A 23,639-nucleotide genomic window follows, 5' to 3' on the forward strand; every position below is an offset into this window, starting at 1 on the left:
TCATGCAAAATGGATTGATCCGTTCCAGACTTTTAAAAGCAACCCCTAAAACAGCCATTGGAAATGGACTTGACTATCTAGCGAGACCATTGATCCACCACCATCATCATCAATCTTTATTATGGTCCAGAGACCCAACAAATCGTTACAAAGCAGTACACAATTCCGACAGCCTACCTCCAGGTTAAACAAGCATTTTGTTCAGAATATAGGGATTATTTGTTCTTGCAACCACCGATAAAAACTTTGCCATAAACTGATCCATAAAATGAAAGCAAGAATCAATGTACTGTACTATAAAATAAATAGTATTGTAGATGATAAAATTAAAAACTATTGTTTTCCCTTACCCACACTGATGATAGTCATTGTTTGGATGGGGGGCTTTTATCCATTTCTGCAGTCACACAATCAATCAATCAATCAATCAATCAATCCATCAGTAGCTGAACTGGGTTCCACAGAGTCACAAAAACAAACGAACCAAAAAAGCCTCAAGAACAAAAACGCACAATAAAGAGCAAAAACAAAAGCGCCAAACTTAATCCATTCCAGAAGTCCGTTTGACTTCCGAAATGTTCGGAAACTGAGGCACAGCTTCTGATTGGTGCAGGCGCCCCGGAAACAATAGCCAACAGCAGCGTCAGATGTTTGGCTTCCGGAAAACATCCAAAAGCATTTACTTCTGGGTTTTCGGTGTTTGAGAACCAAGGTGTTTGAGAAACAAGGTACCAGTGTAAATAACCTTTTTGGATTAGGGGTTGTTTCTGCTGCTGCAACAAATAATAGGCAGGCAAATAATATGATTTGTCCTGATATTATTTACTGTTTTTGCCCAGTTTGCCCAGTAAAGTATCATCAATACCTTCTCTCTTTGGACTCCTGCCTGCATTTATTTCAGCGACTTGGCTCACGGTGACTCCTTCTTCTGTGATGGACTGCCCCTCCCTTAAAGTTGGGAAGATCTGTTTTGCTGCGAAATTCATAGAATCATAGAATCATAGAGTTGGAAGAGACCACAAGGGCCACCGAGTCCAACCCCCTGCCAAGCAGGAAACACCATCAGAGCACTCCTGACATATGGTTGTCAAGCCTCTGCTTAAAGACCTCCAAAGAAGGAGACTCCACCACACTCCTTGGCAGCAAATTCCACTGTCAAACAGCTCTTACTGTCAGGAAGTTCTTCCTAATGTTTAGGTGGAATCTTCTTTCTTGGAGTTTGGATCCATTGCTCCGTGTCCGCTTCTCTGGAGCAGCAGAAAACAACCTTTCTCCCTCCTCTATGTGACATCCTTTTATATATTTGAACATGGCTATCATATCACCCCTTAACCTCCTCATTCCCAGGCTGAAAGAGCTCATAAAAGAGATTTGTTGGGTGAGGTAGAATCCACAGAGCACATTTTAATGAGCTGTCCCTTCTACAACGATTTAAGACAGTATCTTATAACCCCATACTTACCCCAGCTTAGTCCCCGACAAAGAGGAAAGCAGACAGCATATCTGCTAAATAAGTCTTCTAGGAAAACAACTTTGTCAGTGGCTAAATTCCTTTTCCTGGCACTCAAGCGTCGGAAACGTACAATTGAATGCCTTGATGTGGGTTATCTGTGAGAGGTTTAGTGCTGTGGCCCTACCTTATTCATGTACCCCTATGATGTTTTAGTTCATGATGTTTTAGTTCATAATTCTGTATTGTGTTTTATTTCTGTGTTTTATTTCTGACTATCGGTCGAATAAAGGAAATTGATTGATTGATTGACATATGGTTGTCAAGCCTGTACTTAAAGACCTCCAAAGAAGGAGACTCCACCACACTCCTTGGCAGCAAATTCCACTGTCAAACAGCTCTTACCGTCAGGAAGTTCTTCCTAATGTTTAGGTGGAATCTTCTTTCTTGGAGTTTGGATCCATTGCTCCGTGTCCGCTTCTCTGGAGCAGCAGAAAACAACCTTTCTCCCTCCTCTATGGGACATCCTTTTAAAATATTAAAAGTTTGTCGACATAAACAAAAGCGGAATAGTATCAAAAAACACCCCCCAAAAAAACACAGATAGAGAGGAAGGGAGTTTTTATTTCCCCAATATTATTTTAAGAAAGGAACCCTGCGAAGATTCTCTGCAAAGAAACATGCCAAATCGCGGGTGGGTGTCATACAGCTTGCCTGGCCCTGGCAGCAAAATTTGTGGGTGCCTGGCTCCCTTCATGGGGAATTCTGTGGATGCCCAGGCACCTATATGCATCTCTCTCTCCTTTGGGGAACAAAGGAGAGTCGTTCGCAGGGCTGGATTTAGGTTTGATGATGTCCTCAGCTCCTGAAGGTAATAGGGCCCTTTATATGTCCTTTGTCAACAACAAATTGTCGCTGTCTTTTGCATTGAATATACAGTGGTACCTCGGGTTAAGTACTTAATTCATTCCGGAGGTCCGTTCTTAACCTGAAACTGTTCTTAACCTGAAGCACCACTTTAGCTAATGGGGCCTCCCGCTGCTGCTGCGCCGCCGGAGCGCGATTTCTGTTCTCATCCTGAAGGAAAATTCTTAACCCGAGGTACTATTTCTGGATTAGCAGAGTCTGTAACCTGAAGCATATGTAACCTGAAGCGTATGTAACCCGAGGTACCACTGTATGCTATATAGCAATTGATGGACCTCATAGGTATCTCAAGCCATTTGCACATCACAAAATATATATTTTATCAAAGTAATTGTTGAAAACTGAAATACAATTAAGAAGAAGTAGATTGATAGTGAAATACAATTAAGAAGAAGTACATAAATAGTGAAATAATTATTGAGCTCTAACTTAAAATGATTTTTGATTCCTAACAAACTTAATAATGCAAACACATTGGCATTTTGCAGTAACAAAAGTTCCCTCACAATATACAAAGACTCATCATCTAGTCTCTGGAAACTTGCCATAACATGAAATAATAAGAGGTGCAAATATATGATGCAAACTACTAATAATTATAAATAGCAAAATGTTGGCACCCTATATATAGAAGTGAGCAAACCAGGGATATTTTAGGGAGTAGGCAGGGCCCATGACTTACATCAGAGGAGCCTTTGTTGTTGTTGTTGTTGTTTAGTTGTGTCCGCCTCTTTGTGACCCCATGGACCAGAACACGCCAGGCCCTCCTGTCTTCCACTGCCTCCCACAGTTTGGTCAAACTCATGCTGGTAGCTTCGAGAACACTGTCCCACCATCTCGTCTTCTGTCGTCCCCTTCTCCTTCTGCCCTCCATCTTTCCCAACATCGGGGTCTTCTCCAGGGAGTCTTCTCTTCTCCTGAGGTGGCCAAAGTCTTGGAGCTTCAGCTTCAGGATCTGTCCTTCCAGTGATTTCCTTCTGAATGCATAGGTTTGATCTTCTTGCACTCCATGGGACTCTCAAGAGTCTCCTCCAGCACCAGAATTCAAAACCATCCATTCTCCGGCGATCAGCCTTCTTTATGGTCCAGCTCTCACTTCTATACATCACTACTGGGAAAACCAGAGCTTTTACTATACGGACCTTTGTTGGTAAGGTGATGTCACAAAACACTGTTGCTGTTTTGTTTGTTTTTTATCTTATATTTTGGAAATATACATCCAGTTGTTTTTTTCCCTTTAAATTTTTGAGAGAGAGTGGGGCCCTAAGTTAGAGCTTGTTGAGCTTATAGGTAAACCCGGCGCTGCCCGCAGCCGCCGCGGTGCGCGCGGGCGGAAGACGCGCCGGCGCGCCCTAAACCTCGCGCAGACAGTCTGCGCGTAAAGACGCACGGCGGCGCGCCTCGGCCGGCAGGAGGTGCTGTTGTAATTTTGGAGAGAGAGAGGGAGAGAGAGAGAGAGAGAGAGAGAGAGACGGGGGGGGGGGTGCGGTTTGCAAAGCGCGCAAGGACACCCACATCCCGCGCTCCTCCATAACAAGCCAGCCTCTCCTCGCGCATCCATCGTCGGTTCTGGACAATAAGCGGTTGGCAGAGGGGATGCTTTGCTGCTGCTGCTACCGGCAGCCGCCTTCCTCCGCGGCCCCTGGGACGCGCAGATCTTGAAGGAGGAGGAGGAGGAAGAGAGGAGGAGGGAAAAAGGGAAAAGGAGAGAGAGATCAATCCAGCCCAGCAGCCTCTCTCGGTCTCCTTCCCTCTCTCCTTTGCACCTTGCAAGGTTGCCAGGCTGAAGGAGCGGAGCGCGCCAGCCGCGGCACCGAAAATGGAGTAAGTCTTCCCTTTCCCATCACTTCCCCGAGCTCCTTTCTCCTTCCCTCCTTCCTCCCTTCTGCGTGCACCTTTCTCCTCAAACCTCCCCACACCCCACCCCGCTCCGCGTTTGCTGCTTTTCTCCCTTGCTGCAAAGCCCATCTCGGCTGATGTTCGTCGGTGGTTTGGCGCACAGGCGGCGGTTGTGCGTTTGTTTGCGTGGAGAGAGGGAGGGAAGGAAGGAAGGGGGAGACGTGACACCCCCAAATCCGAGAGGGCTCCCGCACCCCAGATTTGCCCTCCCTCCACCCTACCCTGCGTATTGCTCATAAACACTTTGAGGTGGGGGAAGCGCAGCTTCCATTTCCCAGTGGAAGAGATTTGGGGACGATTGGTGGGTTTTGCATTTTGGCATGTGGGCGAACCATCTCCCTCACTTCTTTTTTTTTTTACCTGTTGTTTGTTTCCTGCGTGATTCTGCGTGGCAGCCTCCCCCCACCTCCCCCCCCTTTCCTCGCCCCCCTCCCCACTCGCCGTGACTCAGGCGGTTCCCGGCGGCTGCCTTCTTCTCTCTCTCCACATCCTTCCCCGGTTCCAATCCTGATTTTTTGGGTTGTTGTTGTTTTAAAAGGAAGGGCAGCCCCGGTGCGTACAGAGAAGACGAAGCGTCTTCCATTGGGCTTGGGCAGGGAGGAAGAGAGAGAAAGAGGGGGAGAGAGAAGAGAGAGAAAGGAGGTCTGGCCCTGTCATTAGGCAGGCTGAGGAAGGATTCTCAGTCATCAGAGGATGGAAGGATTGCAGGTGCTTGGAGCTGCCTCTCCGCCACGTGGGCCGGAGTCGTTTCCCTGAACCCAGCGAACCTCCCGGCCCATCTCCTGCGTTGAAAATCTAGTGGCCGGCCTTGTTGGGATTTGGGTGGGGAATCTTTTCCTTTGCCTCCGGCGGCAAAATGGCTTGGGACAGCCATATGGAATATGTTACTAGGCCTGTGGAAAGACCCGATGTGTGTGTGTATATATGTATGTGTATATATGTGTGTGTGTGTGTGTGTGTGTGTATATATATATATATATATGGTCTGTCAAGCTCAGGACGCTGTGCTCTGGCCGGCAGCTCCTCTCCAGGGCTCCTTACATTATTATTATTTTCGTTTCGGAGATTTCTACCCCGCCTTTCAAACCATGGTTCTCTCAAAGCAGCCCCCCCACGAGCAGAGAGCAACGTCAAAACAGCAAACGTCTAAAATGTTGAAAGCAAGCGTGAAACCATTTGTAGCAGCAAATATCAATACAGTGGTACCTTGGGTTACATACGCTTCAGGTTACAGACTCCGCTAACCCAGAAATAGTGCTTCAGGTTAAGAACTTTGCTTCAGGATAAGAACAGAAATCGTGCTCTGGCGGCACAGCGGCAGCAGGAGGCCCCATTAGCTAAAGTGGTGCTTCAGGTTGAGAACAGTTTCAGGTTAAGTACGGACCTCCGGAATGAATTAAGTACTTAAACCGAGGTACCACTGTATCTAAAATGTTGGAAATGGACACAGAGGCACAGATGAGACCAGCGGGCCGCCACAGGCAGGATGGAATCGTAGAAAGAGAACAGTTAAAAGCAAAGAGCGTCATTGATTGGAAATCCAGCCCATCTTCTCTCTAAAAACTGGCCCTGTGTCATTTTTTAAAGGGGTCTGAACCCAGAAATCTTACTCCCTGAGCCCTCAAAATGTTCATTTCAACTTCTGCCTGGTGCTGACCTGCGGATGGTTTTGTAGAAAAAACATAAAACAAACTGTTGGGGTTTCCAGACCAAATATCTCGATGGGGGAACCTTCTCAGAGGTTTCTCAGGGTGGTACAGAAACAGCACTTCGGACGCCTGGGCCCGGCAAGAGAACGACAGAGCTGCCTCTGTGCATTTCCCTTTGCCAGACCTCTGTCGGTACCAGTAACCCAGCCTTTGCTAGGATATTCCCCCCACGGGGTCTCTTCCGGCCCACCCGTCCGGCAGAGCGGTGCCTGGCACCCTGGGATTCCCCCCTCACTTGAAACCTCGCCCGGCACAAATTTGGAAGGGAAGGCTGGCATGAATGGGAACAGCTTGGCAGCTAGCTTCCTAGGAGTGCCAGCTTTGACCCACAACTGTGGGTGCCCGGGGTTTGTGTGTGGGCGCCATGCAGCGGGCATGCCCTGGCAGAGCCATATCTTACAGGAGGGCTAGTTGGGGGGGGGTTGAAGCCTCCAGGGGGCTGCCACTGGCTTGTGGGTGCCAAACTGGGTGTAATAAAGCCACGTTTTGCCCCTGGCGGCACTGAAATTTTGTGGGTGTTTGGCTCCTCCGTGGGGAATTTCACAGGGGCCCAGGGAGTCAGCACCTCTGTAAAGCTGCTTATCTGCACCCTCCACTCTCCTTTCCGAGAACAAAAAATAATAATTTGTGCTTTCCCTAGCAGCCTCCATGAGGATTTGCTGGCGCCAGGCAGAATCTCCCGGGAGATCTAGCCCAGAGAGTTGTCTTGACATCAGCATGCACCAGAGAGCGAGAGAGAAGGGTTACATTTCCACAGGCAAGGAATCGCTCCCAGCTCCAGACCGGGGGTCCGGGGCTTTCGGCAACATGTGTGCCCGCCCCAAATGTTTGTGGACGTTCCGTGACGTAACAGGAGCACATCCCCTGTTCCTCGGAGCCTGCTTTTAAATTCCAAATCCCTCCTGTTCTGGAGAGATAGAAAAGAAAGGAAGCGTTTGCATCAGATTTGATACACTCCCATGGGAAAAAGAACCAGAAAGCCTTTTAAAAAAAATAAAGCAGGCTATAGGGTTTCTAATAAGGTTCCAGTTTTTAAGGTAAATCTGCCAATGAGGTTTTTTTTCCTGCAGGGGAGCAAATTAGGAAAAAACCCCACTATTTTCCCGCAATTCGGTTTAGATCCCTGGTTTGTTTCTTACAAGCGCCTTGCAAGATATTTTCCAGATTGTCTTGGTTTTTGACCCTGCCTATATTTCCACTTTTGTCCTGCTGTATCTAGAGGTTGCTTCTAGCATGCCGTCACAATCTTGGGTTGCACGTGCCAAAAAAGGCACAGGTCTCTGCCCCCGGCAGCTTACAGTCAAGATTTCTGCGCGACGGAATACGTTCAGCGAACCGAATGTTTGCGTTAGGCAAAACTGTATAAGGAAACAGGTATATTAGTACTAATAAGTTTCCATCTTCACCATGCTTTCAAAGCAACATCATAACAAAGTATCCTGGAAACTGTAGTTTGTTCGTGGCTGTTAGGAGATCCTGTATTTCCATCCCAGAGCTGCAATTCCCAGAGCTCTCTGGGAAGAGGGATTGATTTTTTAAAAACCACACTGGGAATTTTAGCTCTGGGAGGTGAACCAGAGTGTGTGTGGGTCTCCTAACAACTCTCAAAACCTGTAAGAAACTACGGTTTCCTGGACTCTCTTTAAAGTAGTACGGTGCTCCTTTAAACGTATGGGGCCTGAAATCCTGAAGGATTTCCACGAGAATATTTCTTTCAAAATGCAGACTGATGTGGAATATGGAATAGGTAAAGGTAAAGGGACCCCTGACGATTGGGTCCAGTCGTGGCCGACTCTGGGGTTGCGGCCTCATCTCGCTTTACTGGCCAAGGGAGCCGGCGTACAGCTTCCGGGTCATGTGACCAGCAGGACTAAGCCGCTTCTGGCAAACCAGAGCAGCGCACGGAAACACCATTTACCTTCCTGCCGGAGTGGTACCTATTTATCTACTTGCACTTTGATGTGCTTTTGAACTGCTAGGTTGGCAGGAGCAGGGACAAGAGCAACAGGAGCTCACCCCATCGCGGGGATTTGAACTGCCGACCTTCTGATCGGCAAGTCCTAGGCTCTGTGGTTTAATCCACAGCACCACCCGCGTCCCTATAACATCTCTTAAGCCCCCGTAAAAAAATTGATCTACTTTGGGTCAAACTTACTCAAGGGAAGAGGAATCTGCTAATTTCAGAGGCAAGTCAGTTCTAGACTTCATACTTTCAGGTTGTCCTTCCTGAAATCTCCTCCTTTTCCAGAATTTGAACCCTTGTGGTTTGGGAATCTAACTTTTCGGAAGCAACAGAAAAACAAATTTATTCCTGCATTGCAAAGGACCTCTGGACTCCCTTCCAACTCTTACAATTCTATGTGTAGGGATGCCCCATTTTGCATTCAGCTCCACATGGCAAGGGACGCGGGTGGTGCTGTGGGTTAAACCACAGAGCCTAGGACTTGTAAATCAGAAGGTCGGCAGTTCGAATCCCCATGACGGTGTGAGCTCCCATTGCTCAGTCCCTGCTCCTGCCAACCTAGCAGTTTGAAAGCACCTCAAAGTGCAAGTAGATCGATAGGTACCACTCCGGCGGGAAGGTAAACGGTGTTTCCGTGCGCTGCTCTGGTTCGCCAGAAGCGGCTTAGTCCTGCTGGCCACGTGACCCGGAAGCTGTACGCCGGCTCCCTTGGCCACTAAAGCAAGATGAGCGCCGCAACCCCAGAGTCAGCCACGGCTGGACCTAATGGTCAGGGGTCCCTTTACCTTTTAGCACATGGCAAATAAATGCCACCGAGAGAGAGTTCACCGGCATTTCCGGGGCGAATTTCTCCCTGCGGACGCTCCTTGGGGGTTGCGATTCGGCTGAACGTTCCCAGTTCTGATGTGTGCGTCTTCACGCACACACTGCACCCCTGGTCTGTGCATTTATTTTGGGCACGGCACTTGGCTGCAAAATTCAGAGTTCGAAAAGCGTCGGCCTCTGTTTTGCAAAGTACAACTGGGTATATTCGTTTTAAAAAGTGGCTCGAATCTGAATTCTTCCGCCTGCCCCGATCCCATGTCCTGTGCAACAACAGCCTTGCAAGTCTTAACCACCGGGCCTGCTGGTTCCTCAAGGGCCTGCAACTAGTTTCTTAACTTCGGCTAGATCTCATTAGTGTGGGTTTCAGTTAGGCTCCCACCTGCTTCCCGGGGAGATTAAAGCAGATCCAATCAGCCGATCAGCCCTTCCCCTCCTCCTCTGCACCTGCAAACTGGTTCCCCGGGCTTCAGAGAGCATTGCTTTTTTGACTCACAGAACCGTAGAATTGTGTGCGAAGGACCCCATGCGGTCATCTAGCCCAACCCCACGGGGTGCAGGCATCGCAGCTAAAGGGGGTTGTTTTCTGAGCATCGCACAACAGCGAAGTTTATCCCGTAGCTTCCCAGTGCATGTTTGTTTAAATCTTTTATTAAAATTTATATACCACCTGATTCGTATCTTAGAAACAGCTTCCAAGCAAGGGAGTAGCTCAAGGAAAACCCCTTCCCTTCCACTTCATGCCCCCCTTTCAGACCCCAAACGCTCAACCCAAGCGCAAACGGACCGGCAAATCTTCACGTGGCCTAGTAACTTGGCCCAGACTTATTTTGCAAAAAGCCGCCTTGCAGAATCACGCCTTTGGGGGGTGTTTTGTTTTTGCTGCCACTGGGGATCAGATAGCTTTAAAAGCAGATTAGACAACTTCGTGAAGGAGGAGCAAGAAGGTTTCGGCCGCAGTTAGACGTGTTCGCAAAATAGAGCCTCCAGGTTCAAGCGCAGTCTACCTCTGGCTTTACCTCACCTGGCAACAGCAGCCTGTCTCTGAATGGCAGTTCCCGGAGATCCAAAGCAGGGATCCTTCCTTCTCCTGCTGTCGGGTCGTTTCTTGAGCTTTTCACGGACCTGCCTATTATAGGGTCCTTTTTTGTGTGTGACAAATTTGTTGAGCCCTCCCCCCCAATATCTCCCCCCCCAAAAAAAAACCCCCACAAACTTTTTGAGCTGTTTCAGGGGGGAAATCAACACTTATGACACTGAGTCACCTGGGTTTTCCCCAGTACATTTCTGAGATTTTCAGAAATTCCGCTCGGGCGCTATTTCTGACGCCCCTGGCGGCGGAACCAAATGGAGCCCCCATTTCCAAGAGTAGTCTACCTCGGAATGCAACCCACTGTCTGGAGCGCTGTGGGAAACAGGCTAGATCAAAGCTAAAATTTGCTTTCCCCCACAGTCATGGAGAAAATAGCTTCAGCTCAGTTCCCTCTGCTGTGAACCGCGGACTTTATTTATTTGTTAATTGGTGCGTTCGCTATTTACCAGTACTTTGAAACTGAAAAGGTTGCATGGGATGGAAGTGCCCGCAAGTCTGTACATGTGTGTTGGGGCAGGGATGTCCACAGTAGCTCCGATTTCTTTTCTGGGAGAGACGGCTCAACTTGATTTGATATTTATTTAAGGGGCTGTTTGATTGCTACACTTGTCGATGCACGTTGTTGAGTTTCCTGTGCAAAAGAAAGAGGAGATGGTCTCAACGGAAAGGGACAGGCTGTATTTTTGATGGCGGGGAAGGCCAGGCAGAGCGAAGGAGACCTTTTTGATTTGCATCCAAAGGCGAAAATTCTCAACCCACACTTTCCCCAAGGAATAGGCGCAGCAGATCGCAGCCGTGTCCTGTGAAATTTTCAGCACTCCAAATTTTGCAATTTGGAGACGCGGGTGGCGCTGTGGGTTAAACCACAGAGCCTAGGACTTGCCGATCAGAAGGTCAGCGGTTCAAATCCCCGCAATGACGGGGTGAGCTCCCGTTCCTCAGTCCCTGCTCCTGCCAACCTAGCAGTTCGGAAGCACATCAAGTGCAAGTAGATAAATAGGTACCGCTCTGGCGGGAAGGTAAACGGCGTTTCCGTGCGCTGCTCTGGTTCACCAGAAGCGGTTTAGTCCTGCTGGCCAAATTTTGCAATTTGGAGACATGGGTGGCCAGTAAAGCCAGATGAGCGCTGCAACCCCAGAGTCGGCCATGACTGGACCTAATGGTCAGGGGTCCCTTTACCTTTACCTAAATTTTGCAATGCAGTTTTCCTTCTGGACGAGTAGTGCGGGGAAAGAAATAGAAAACGCTTAAAACTGGCCTAAACTGTGCATTAAAATGCATGGTTGTCGAAAAGAAGGCGCAAGGATTGTATTGTATTGCTGGGAACTGCTTTGCAGAAACCTGTATATTAGGCAAAACTGGATCCTAAAACAGGTGCGTTAGAATAAAATCACACCGAACTGCTGGTGAATTTTCACGAGGACTTTTAAAAGAAAAAATTGCAAACGGATGGAGAAATGAAGACCAGGAGACATGATAAACTGAGGTCGCATTTAGATAGATAGATAGATAGATAGATAGATTCTTTATTGTCATTACACAAGTGCAACATTGCACAAGTGCAACGAAATTGGATGCCATCCCTTAAAAACAACAAAAGCAACACAACAACAACAACCAAACAAACCACATTCCAGCCACACCCACACCCACACCCATCAAACTCCCAGGTCACACTATCGAGTTACTGCATTTAAGAAGGCCACAGCTCTTGGGTAGAAACTATTTTTCAGTCTATTTACAGAGTGATGCTGCTTCGAGCCGTCATGGCTTCCCCCCAAAGAATTCTGGGAACTGTAGTTTGAGACGGCCAGTTGTTTGGAGACTCCCTTCGTCCCCTCCCGGAACTACAGTTCCCAGAGTTCTCTGCTGCGAAGAGGAAATGACTGTTGAAACAGTCTGGGAATTGTAGCTCAGGGATGGGAATAAAAGAGTTCTACTAACACTTAGCAAATGCTTACAAAACTACAGCTCCCAGAATCCCTTAGGGCAGGGGTGCCTTAGGATTTTACCCCAAAGCTGTTGAGCTTTTAGTAGGATTTGACCCCAGAAAATAAACTGAAATTTGGCCCCCAAAACGGACTTTGTACATGCCTGCCTTAAGGGAAGAAGCCGTGGCGTTTTTGAGTGGCGTCACCGTGCTTTAATGTGGCCTGGGAGGAGCGGAAATTTCACTTCAGGTCGTCCCTAGTGGGGAAGAGGCGCTCTGTGGCGAAATGTAGCAACAGAGCGTGATTCGAATCCAGAACCTTCCCTTCTCTTGTGCACAATGAGGCGGAACTAAATGGGCTTCGCTTGCCCATTGTCCACGGGGCTCTGAATGGCTGAAAATGAGGCCGGATAGCCAGCCAGCCCCTCTCCCTCTCCCTCTCCCTCTCCGTCTCTCTCTGATGCCGGCCGTGTTTGAAACATTCCCTTCACAGCTGAGATAGTTGCTGACCCAGCAGGTTTCTCTAAGCAAGGTCAGCTCGGGTTATGCTGAGTCCGTAGCAGTTTTTCCCAGTCTTTCGAACTGCCGCCCGGCCACGACTCCCCTCTGGAATGCAAAGCAGCCCTCCCTCTCCGTTTCGTTTCACACCTGGGTCCCAAACGGTCCTTCCTACCGCCGGGAGGGTCTGAGAGCTGTGTCCCGTTTGGTCCTCCAACAGCCCAGCCTCTGCCCAGGTTTCGAGCCCAATACAGTGGTCCCTTGCTTCTCAAACTTAATCCTTTTGACTTTTAAACTCCTCAAAATGTAGGCTCTGCAAGGATGTAGCTGTGTGCCTTTTTTAAATTGCCCAGCCATCACCCACCTTGAGCCAGAATTGACGGACCTTCTGTGCTCTGATGTGATCCTGAGATTCCCAGCATTGCGGCTTGCTGCAGGGAGCCAGAAGTTAAGGAAAATAGCCCTGCAGAGGCTAGGGACTTCTCTTCCTTTCCTTCAACGTGGTTATGACTTCAGGCTAGCGATTACTCCACCAAAAAAAATCATCCTGATGTGATTGTGCGACGGAGAATTAACATCACCCAACCCTATAAGCGTGCTTACTCAGGGGTAGGTCCCCAGCTTACTCCCAAGTAAGCCCTGCAGGCTTAGGCCTTGAGGAATTGCCCTCTGCAGCTGGTTTGGGGGTTTTTTTTGGTGGTGGGGGGAAACAGAGGCAGAAGCAATGATGTCAGGCTCGGCTGCAGCAGAAACAGCGGCCTTCATTCATAAATACGCTAAGTGTGGTGGGAAAGAATCAACGCGGCTCAAATGCCTCCAGCAGGCTTGCCTGGAAATAATAATTAAAGGGGGGGGGGGGAAATCCAGCTCCTTTTCCGCCTTCTCCTCCTCCAAACAGCCTCTTCCATCAAATATTCATGGCCTCCATTTTCCCCGGGCTCCGCCAGCGAAGCATCTCTCTCCGCCGCCGTCCTCCTAATGCATCTGCCGCGATTCGAAGGCCGCCTGCAATCTCTCGTCTCCCCTTTCTCTTGCTGGAAAGCGAATCGCCAGGTTGGGAAGGGGGGCAAAATGCGGCGCGGTTGGGGACGCCGCGAAATCAGGGACCTGGGTGGCAAGTGGGCTTCTGGCCGTGGACCCGATAGATGTTGGGGTGGGAGTGGTTGTGACCTTCCCCACCACGATTCGCACTTGTACCCCAAGAGCAGTCTGTAGCCATGGAGGGTCCATAGCTGCGCACCCTCAAGGGGAGTCTGTAGCCACGCCCACGAGGCTGTAGCCACGCCCATGAGTCTGGGAATCTATAGCTACCCCCCTGAGAAGTCTGTAGCCAAAGAAAAAGAAAAAGGTGTGGTAAAATGTGATATGGTGGAATTTGTATCTGAAAAATGAATTAAAAATATTATAAAAAAGAAAAGTCTGTAGCCACTCCCCTGGGGAGTCTATAGCCACACCCATGAGACTGTAGCCACTCCCCTAGGGAGTCTGTAGCCACGCCCATGAGTCTGTAGCCACTCCCCTGGGGAGTCTATAGTCACGCCCATGAGTCTGTAGCCACTCCCCTGGGGAGTCTATAGCCACGCCCATGAGTCTGTAGCCACTCCCCTGGGGAGTCTATAGCCACGCCCATGAGTCTGTAGCCACGCCCCTAGGGAGTCTGTAGCCACACCCATGAGTCTGTAGCCACACCCCTAGGGAGTCTGTAGCCACACCCATGAGTCTGTAGCCACGCCCCTAGGGAGTCTGTAGCCACACCCATGAGTCTGTAGCCACTCCCCTAGGGAGTCTGTAGCCACACCCATGAGTCTGTAGCCACGCCCCTAGGGAGTCTGTAGCCACACCCATGAGTCTGTAGCCACTCCCCTAGGGAGTCTGTAGCCACACCCATGAGTCTGTAGCCACGCCCCTAGGGAGTCTGTAGCCACACCCATGAGTCTGTAGCCACTCCCCTAGGGAGTCTGTAGCCACGCCCATGAGGAGTCTGTAGCCACGCCCATGGTTCTGTAGCCACTCCCCTGGGGAGTCTGTAGCCATCCTGCTAACCCAATCACCTCGTTACACAGGATTTCCTTCCGTTTTTCCATCTTGGATTTTCAGAAACCCATTACCGAAGCGCAGGGCTTTTCTTTTGCGTGGTATTTTGCAAGGCCTTGGTTCCCAAACGTCTTGGTACTCAAACAACGTGGAACCCAAACACTGCACACCCAGAAGGAAGTGTTCTTCTTTTTTCTCAGAAGCTGAACGTGCTCCGTTTTGAGTGTCGCGCTTCCGATTTGCGTGTCACACCAAAGTCTGTCCGTTTCTGCTATTTACTTTGCATTTTCGTTTTTGCGGCTCTTTCTGTTCTTCTTTTGCGACTGCGTGGAACCCAGTCCAGCTACTGATGGATTGATTGATTGTGCGACTGCGGTACATCGTTTATTGCTTTTGTTTTATGGATCAACGTCTCGTTAGATAGTCAAATTCACGTTAAATTGCTGTTTTTAAAAGTCTGGAACGGATTGATCCGTTTTGCATTGCTTTCTATGGGAAAGCGCACCTTGGTTTTGGAACGCTTTGGTTTTGGAACGGAATTTCCGGAATGGATTACGTTTGAGAACCAAGGGACCATTGCAGATCCCTCGATGCAGAGGGTCTGGGCGAACAAGAACAACTAACGTGAAGGAGGTCTGCAGATTTGGGAGAGGAAATTTTTAGGTGCTTCCCCTGGTGGTCTCAGGCCAAGGGAATTATGGAGCAATCCAACAATGACCACATTGCAAAATTTAGAGAACGGTGGAATTTAAAACTAGGGATGGGTTTCCGTTCTCATATCCCCACCCTGCCCCGAACCATTAGATTGGTTTCCCTTTAAATGTGGACTGGATCCAGATTGTGCTCCGCACCCCTAACTGGGGTGGAAATTTCAGGAGACTGGAGAAGGGGGGTGGAGCAATGTTTTCAGGGGAGAAACGTTGGAGGGGATGGAAAAGTCAGATAGTTGTTTATTTCCTTGACATCTGAAGGGAGGGTGCCACCACCGAGAAGGCCCTCGGCCTGGTTCCCTGTAACCTCGCTTCTCGCAGGGAGGGAACCACCAGAAGGCCCTCGGGAGAGGGACCCTGGCCTGGTGTCCGGGCTGGAGATGCTCCTTCAGGTCTACTGGGCCATTTAAGGCTTTCAAGGTCAGCTGGACCTCCGTATCTGACTTTTAGAAGACACCTGAAGGCAGCCCTGTTTAGGGAAGCTTTTTAATGTTTGATGTTTTATCGCGTTTTTAATATTCTGTTTGGAGCCGCCCAGAGTGGCTGGGGAAACCCAGCCAGATGGGCGGGGTATAAATAAGAAATTATTATGTTGATGATCCTTTATTCGGCTATGTGCAAAACTCGCACCCAGGACTTCTCTTCTGAGAATAAACTGGTTTATTGGACAAACTGGGACCAGCTCACCGTAGCGTAAGGCTTGTGCCAGATGATCTGTTGTGCAAGAGCGAGGGGGCAGAGGGGGCGTCGTTTTAAAAACGCGTCGTTTGGCGATGATATAATGAGAAACTGGCCGGGGAAGGCCGGCAAACAAACATTATTGTTCCGCGTTAGGGGTGTGGAGAGAGACAAAAGGTCGCTAGACCTTTCCCTACGATCCTGGAATAAAAAGGAAAAACGCCCCACAGCAAGTAGAGGGAAAATATTTTGCTCGTCAGCTGAGTGGAATTGTCTGAGGGAGAGAGAGATCAACAAAGATCAGGACATCACATTTGCAATTTCTTTACAAAGCTCTGAGCCCCATGAGGTTCTGGAGTGGTGACAACTTTGTAAGCAGAATACAGACCCTAAAAGGGTCCCTGTTTTCCAGGGAAAGTCCCAGACTCACAGAAGCCGTCCCAGAATGTCCTGCTTTTCCTTAGGACGTCCCTCTTTTCACTGGAGAAACGTTGGAGGGGATGGAATAGGACGTCCCTATTTTCAGGGGAGAAATGTTGGAGGGGACGGAATAGGACGTCCCTATTTTCACGGGAGAAACGTTGGAGGGGATGGAATAGGACGTCCCTATTTTCAGGGGAGAAACGTTGGAGGGGATGGAATAGGACGTCCCTATTTTCAGGGGAGAAACGTTGGAGGGGATGGAATAGGACGTCCCTATTTTCAGGGGAGAAACGTTGGAGGGGATGGAATAGGACGTCCCTCTTTTCAGGGGAGAAACGTTGGAGGGGATGGAATAGGACGTCCCTATTTTCAGGGGAGAAACGTTGGAGGGGATGGAATAGGACGTCCCTCTTTTCAGGGGAGAAACATTGGATGGGGTGGAATAGGAGGTCCCTCTTTTCAGGGGAGAAACGTTGGAGGGGATGGAATAGGACGTCCCTCTTTTCAGGGGAGAAACGTTGGAGGGGATGGAATAGGACGTCCCTCTTTTCAGGGGAGAAACGTTGGAGGGGATGGAATAGGACGTCCCTATTTTCAGGGGAGAAACGTTGGAGGGGATGGAATAGGACGTCCCTATTTTCAGGGGAGAAACGTTGGAGGGGATGGAATAGGACGTCCCTATTTTCACGGGAGAAACGTTGGAGGGGATGGAATAGGACGTCCCTATTTTCAGGGGAGAAACGTTGGAGGGGATGGAATAGGACGTCCCTCTTTTCAGGGGAGAAACGTTGGAGGGGATGGAATAGGACGTCCCTCTTTTCAGGGGAGAAACGTTGGAGGGGATGGAATAGGACGTCCTTATTTTCAAGGGAGAAATGTTGGAGGGGATGGAATAGGACGTCCCTATTTTCAGGAGAGAAACGTTGGAGGGGATTTGAAGGCCCTCTGCCTGGTTCCCTGTAACCTCGCTTCCCGCAGGGAGGGAACCGCCAGAACGCTCTTGAGAGATGGACCCCGGTGTCCGGGCTGGACGATGGGGGTGTAGACAGGGATACTGACTGGCCAAAGTAGTGGGTGAATTCTGGGTCCCCTATAGAACCCCTTTGGTCCAGCGCTCTCCCCAACTGCCTTGTGTCCTGAGTTCAAGTCTCCCAGCCCTTCCCCAGATGCATTTAGAAACCAGCTTTCTCCTCGCCTCCTCTTCCGATTCGTCTGTTTTATCTCTGGCTGGGAAGCAAATCACACCAGGCTTGAGACGTGCGTACGAAAACACACACACACACACACAAAACACTTATCCTGTTAGTCACACTTGGCACCTCCAGCCCTTGTTCCTGCATGAGCGACGCAGAACAAAATTGCCAATGGTTTCTCTCTTTTTTAAAACAACAACAACAACCACACACTCACACCAAGCCAGCCTTTCTCCATCAAAGTTTCCCTTTCCCGCCCCACGCCCAGGAATATATATATATATATATATATATATATCTGCAATTGTTTTCCCGCTGAACCTTGGCTGGGTGAGATCATAGGGCGGGTTGTGGCTGCAAAGATTAGGCTCCTCTGGGAATCATCACCCGGGGAGATCCACATCTCTGCTCCCTTTTGCAGCAGGTGGTTCGCCGCCCCCACCCCAAATAAAAGCTGGAGGGGTGGATAAATTTTGGGTTCAAGGCTCTGCACAGATGGAGGGTTGTTTTGTTTGGGGCAGGGCTCGGTGCATGGCAAAGAAGCGGTGGAAAACGAGACGGAATATTATCCGGAAGATATCCTGCGCTGGGGGGTTCTGGGGCAGGTGGGACAATGGTCACCCCCTGTCCAGCCGCAAAGGGAAGGGCGCTTTTGCCCCCTGGGGCAGGGAGAGATCGGCAAATAAGATATTTGTACCCGGGGGTTATGGAAGAGACCTTTGTTCCCGGAGAGAAATGGGGAAGAGACCCCTTTGTCCCAGGGAGAGATGGGCGAGACTAATAATAATAATAATAATAATAATAATAATAATAATAATAATTTATTTAATTTATTTATACCCCACCCATCTGGCTGAGTTTCCCCAGCCACTCTGGGCGGCTCCCAATCAAGTGTTAAAAACAATATAGCATTAAATATTAAAAACTTCCCTAAACAGGGCTGCCTTCAGATGTCTTTTAAAGATAAGATAGCTACTTATTTCCATCACATCTGAAGGAAGGGTGTTCCACAGGGCAGGCGCCACCACCGAGAAGGCCCTGTGCCTGGTTCCCTGTAGCCTCACTTCTCGCAATGAGGGAACTGCCAGAAGACCCTTGGAGCTGGATCTCAGTGTCCGGGCTGGACGATGGGGGTGGAGACGCTCCTTCAGGTCTACTTGGCCGTTTAAGGCTTTAAAGGTCAACACCAACACTTTGAATTGTGCTCAGAAACGTACTGGGAGCCAATATAGGTCTTTCAAGACCGGTGTTATGTGGTCTTGGCAGCTGCTCCCAGTCCCCAGTCTAGCTGCCGCATTCTGGATTAGTTGCAGTTTCTGGGTCACCTTTTAGAAGACATCTCAAGGCAGCCCTGTTTAGGGAAACTTTTAATGTTTGATAGACTATTGTATTTTAATATTCCGTTGGAAGCCGCCCAGAGTGGCTGGGGAAAAATAAATTATTATTATTATTATTATTATTATTATTATTATTATTATTATTATTATTTGCGCCCAGGGAGAAAGGGGCAACAGAGTCCTTCGTCTCTCCAGGGATAGACAGCGGTACCTTGGTATGCTACATGTGTGGGGTGTCGTCGTGGCGGGGAGTCCTGGGCTGTGTTGCGGACAAGGCTTTGGGGACTGAATTTGCCCTTACAAGTGGTCTTAATCCTGACCATTAGGTCCAGTCATGGCCGACTCTGTGGGTGCGGCGCTCATCTCGCTTTACTGGCCGAGGGAGCCGGCGTACAGCTTCCGGGTCATGTGGCCAGCAGGACTAAGCCGCTTCTGGCGAACCAGAGCAGCGCACGGAAACGCCCTTTACCTTCCCGCTGGAGCAGTACCTATTTATCTACTTGCACTTTGACGTGCTTTGGAACTGCTAGGTGGGCAGGAGCAGGGACCGAGCAACGGGAGCTCACCCCGTCATTGCGGGGATTCGAACCACTGACCTTCTGATCAGCAAGTCCTAGGCTCTGTGGTTTAACCCACAGCACCACCCGCAAGTGCCTCACCTTGAGAGGCAGTGTTGTATAGTGGTTGGAGCACCCTGCCAGGACCCTAGGGCAGCAAAGAGAGCTGCCGGGAAGTGTGTGCGAGAGACGCCACTTGTTCCAGACGCTGCTCCCTCCTCTGGGTATATTTATTTGTGAGATAAGTCTCATCTGGAGGCCACCTCCTTCGCTCCCCCAGAGCATCCTCGTTGCCGGGCTAATCTCTGTTGCCACGGCAACGACATCCTCAGCACCCTCCTCCCTGCTCCCTCAGCATTATAAATTATGGCTAAGTGGCTTCCTTGGAGGAGAGGGAGAAGGGGCTAGATGGCTTCTGCCCTGGTGGGGGTGGGAAGATATGTGAGAGAGCGAGAGAGAGAGAGAGAGAGAGAGAGAGCGCATTTTGACATGCCCAAATCCCAGCCCTGCTGTCAGGAGTCTTCCGTTCCCTCTGGAAATCAAGAAGATCTGAAAGGGATGGGTGTGGTTTTGTCTCAGCAGTGGCGTCTGGTGGCCATGTGGCCCACATCACTCGGCACGCCAGAATTTGAACCCAGGACCAAAGTGTCCTGGAAGAAGCAAAGATCACCAGTGTCGAAGCAACCTCAACTTCGTTGTACTGGTCATGTTGTGTGGATGCCTGATGGTCGCCTTCCAAAGCAACTCCTCTATTCCGAACTTAAAAATGGAAAGCGTAATGCTGGTGGTCAACAAAAGAGGTTCAAAGACTCTCTCAAGGCAAATCTTTTAAAATGGAGTATAAGCACCGACAACTGGGAAACACTGGCCTGCGAGCGCTCCAGTTGGAGAACAGCCTTGACCAAAGGTGTCGTGGGCTTTGGAGACACTCGAACTCAGGACGCAAGGGAGAAACGTGTTAAGAGGAAGGCACACTTGGCAAACCCTCACCGGGATCAACTCCTGCCTGGAAACGAATGTCCCCACCATGGAAGGACGTGTGGATCCAGAATTGGCCTCCACAGTCATTATGGACTCACTGCTAAAACCGTGTTCATGGAAGACAATCTTACATGCTTGATGCATTACAGTATTTTAATATTTTATTGGAAGCCGCCCAGAGTGGCTGGGGAAGCCCAGCCAGATGGGTGGGGTATAAATTATAAATTATTATTATTACTCGGCTACAAGGGATCACCAAAGATAGCAGGCAAGAATTCGGCCCGCACAACGCCGCTGGCTAAAGGAGGGAACTACACAATTTGACCAAACGAATTTCCATAGGGACAAGGGTCAGGTTCTGCTCTTAGGCAGGAAGAAGCAGATGCACAAATTTAGGATGCGGGCTTATTAGCAGGACATGGGAGAAAGGATCTGGGGGTCTTGGTGGACCTCAAGCTGAACGTGAGTCAACTCTGTGATGCAGCAGCAAAAAAAGCGAATGCTATTCTAGGCTGCATCCACAGAAGTCTAGTGTCTAGATGAGGGGAAGCCTCTTCGTGACCCCCTGGACCAGAGCACACCAGGCCCTCCTGTCTCCCACTGCCTCCCGCAGTTTGGTCAAACTCATGTTCGTAGCTTCAAGAACACTGTCCCACCATCCCGTCCTTCGTCGTCCCCTTCTCCTTGCGCCCTCCATCTTTCCCAACATCAGGGTCTTTTCCAGGGAGTCTTCTCTTCTCATGAGGTGGCCAAAGTACTGGAGCCTCAGCTTCAGGATCCGTCCTTCCAGTGAGCACTCAGGGCTGATTTCCTTCCGAATGGAGAGGTTGGATCTTCTTGCAGTCCATGGGACTCTCAAGAGTCTCCTCCAGCACCAGAATTCAAAAGCATCCATTCTTCGGCGATCAGCCTTCTTTATGGTCCAGCTCTCACTTCCATACATCACTACTGGGAAAACCAGAGCTTGAACTATACGGACCTTTGTTGGCAAGGTGATGTCTCTGCTTTTTAAGATGCTGTCTATTCTGCCTTGGTCAGGCCACAACCGGAATACAGTGTCCAGTTCTGGGCAGCACAATTTAAGACGGATGTTGACAAGCTGGAAGGTGGGCAGAGGAGAGAGACCGAGATGATCAAGGGCAAGGCTCAGCAAACTTTTTGTATCTGGTGTGTGTGTGCAGAAATATAATCCCCTTTTGTCTCTAGCAATCTCCCTATCCGGTTAATTAACATCTTACTAATGATGTAAGCGGCTGCCTCCCAGGGGTGTGTGTGTGTGTGTGTGCTTTTCCGGCTAAAAAGACTGCGTCTCTTGAACTGGGAAAAGTTTTTCCCGCCTTCTTTTTAAGGGCACAGGAGGAGGTTATTTTCTGACCGGTTGGCGCAGAAGGCTTTCGCCGCCACTCGCACGCAGGACAACGTAGGAAGCGGCGAACAACAGACGGAGGAGGAAGTATCTGCTTTTAGCTACAAAAATGTGGAGAATAGGGACGAGGGAGGGTAGGGGGGGTCAGATGCGGGAAGGAAGAGGTTGTTTGATGTCCGCCTGCTGTGTCCGGTTCATTGTATCTGAGCCCCCACAACAGAAATAAAACCCCTCCCCGAGTCTTCCTTGCCCCCCCCAGGATGGTGGGGCTTTGTGTGGTGGAGAAAAGAAAAAATCTTTATTTCAGTAATAGAAACATGAGAGTCTGCTAGATTGGGGCAACAGCCAGTGCCGGATTTATGTATAAGCTAAAGAAGGTATAGCTTAGGGCCACACTCTCTTGGGCCCCCCCCAAAAAAAATTAAAGGGGGGGAACCTGGATGTGTATATTTCCAAAATATAATCTATCTATATCTATATCTATCTATCTATCTATCTATCATCTATCTATCATCTATCTATCATCTATCTATATCTATCTATCTATCATCTATCTATCTATCTATCTATCTATCTATCTATCTATCATCTATCTATGTATCTATCTATCTATCTATCTATCTATCTATCATCTATCTATCTATCATCATCTATCTATCTATATCTATCTATCTATCTATCTATCTATCTATCTATCTATCTATCTATCTATCTATCTATATCTATCATCTATCTATCTATCTATCATCTATCTATCTATCTATCTATCTATCTATCTATCTATCTATCTATCATCTATCTATCATCTATCTATATCTATCTATCTATCTATCATCTATCTATCTATCTTTATCTATCTATCTTTATCTATCTATCTATCTATCTATATCTATCTATCTATCTATCTATCTATCATCTATCTATCTATCTATCTATCTATATCTATCTATCTATCTATCTATCTATCTATCTATCTATCTATCATCTATCTATCTATCTATCTATCTATCTATCTATCATCTATCTATATCTATCTATCTATATCTATCTATCTATCTATCTATCTATCTATCTATCTATCTATCCCAGTGTCGGATTTACGTATAAGCTAAACAAGCTCTAGCTTAGGGCCCCACTCTCTTGGGGGCCCAAAATTTTTTTAAAGGGGGGGACTGGATGCACATTTCCAAAATATAAGATAAAAAACAAATAAAATAAGACCTACATACAGCAAGAGTGTTTTGTGTTGTGTCGGCTCCTCTGGTGTAACTCATGGGCCCTGCCTGCTCCCTAAAATATCCCTGGTTTGCTCCTTTCTATATATAGGGTGCCTACATTTTGCTCTTTATAATTATTAGTAGTTTGCACCATATATTTACACCTCTTGTTGATAAAACCCATATTATTTGATAAACCCCGTATTTTGTCATGTGCAAATGGCTTGAGATACCTATGAGGTCCATAAAAGACCATATAGCATATATTCAACATCTCTCTACAACAACCCAGCGAGGCGGAGAGGCGGCCGTTGGTTCAAGGTGGCTGATTTCGATGTTTATAGGGCATCTATGTGTCCCTTGTGGCGCTGTGGGTTAAACCACAGAGCCTTGGATTTGCCGATCAGAAGGTCGGCGGTTCGAATCTCTGCAATGACGGGGTGAGCTCCGGTTGCTCGGTCCCTGCTCCTGCCAACCTAGCAGTTTAAAAGCACGTCAAAGTGCAAGTAGATAAAAAGGTACCGCTCTGGCGGGAAGGTAAAGGGCGTTTCCGTGCGCTGCTCTGGTTCGCCAGAAGCGGCTTAGTCCTGCTGGTCACATGACCCGGAAGCTGTACGCCAGCTCCCTCGGCCAGTAAAGCAAGATGAGCGCCGCAACCCCAGAGTCGGCCACGACTGGACCTAATGGTCAGGGGTCCCATTACCTTTTACCACATGGCAAATAAATGCCACCGAGAGTTCACCGGCATTTCCGGGGCGAATTTCTCCCGGCGGACGCTCCTTGGGGGTTGCGATTCGGCTGAACGTTCCCAGTTCCGATGTGTGCGTCTTCACGCACACACTGCACCCCTGG

At 48.8% G+C, this 23,639-nt stretch overlaps 1 protein-coding gene across 7 annotated transcripts in view; it reads left to right on the forward strand.

Annotated features, from left to right (window-relative positions):
* The first annotated feature begins 3,809 nt into the window (after window positions 1–3,809).
* PALM (paralemmin) overlaps window positions 3,810–23,639 on the forward strand; it is a 50,357-nt gene continuing 30,527 nt past the window's right edge. For 4 of the 7 annotated variants that reach the window (XR_014559735.1, XR_014559736.1, XR_014559737.1 and 1 more), the window contains exon 1: window positions 3,813–4,201. Coding sequence is in view for 2 of the 7 variants with exons in the window: in XM_083720635.1 (XP_083576761.1) it covers window positions 4,197–4,201 (5 nt within the window). In the remaining 5 variants the exon portion in view is untranslated. Of the gene's footprint in view, window positions 4,202–23,639 lie in introns of all 7 variants that reach the window. The other 3 variants (XR_014559733.1, XR_014559734.1, XM_083720634.1) reach the window with 1 other exon arrangement.

Source organism: Podarcis gaigeae, assembly GCF_964106915.1.
Source record: "Podarcis gaigeae genome assembly, chromosome: 18".
Lineage (NCBI taxonomy): Eukaryota > Metazoa > Chordata > Lepidosauria > Squamata > Lacertidae > Podarcis > Podarcis gaigeae.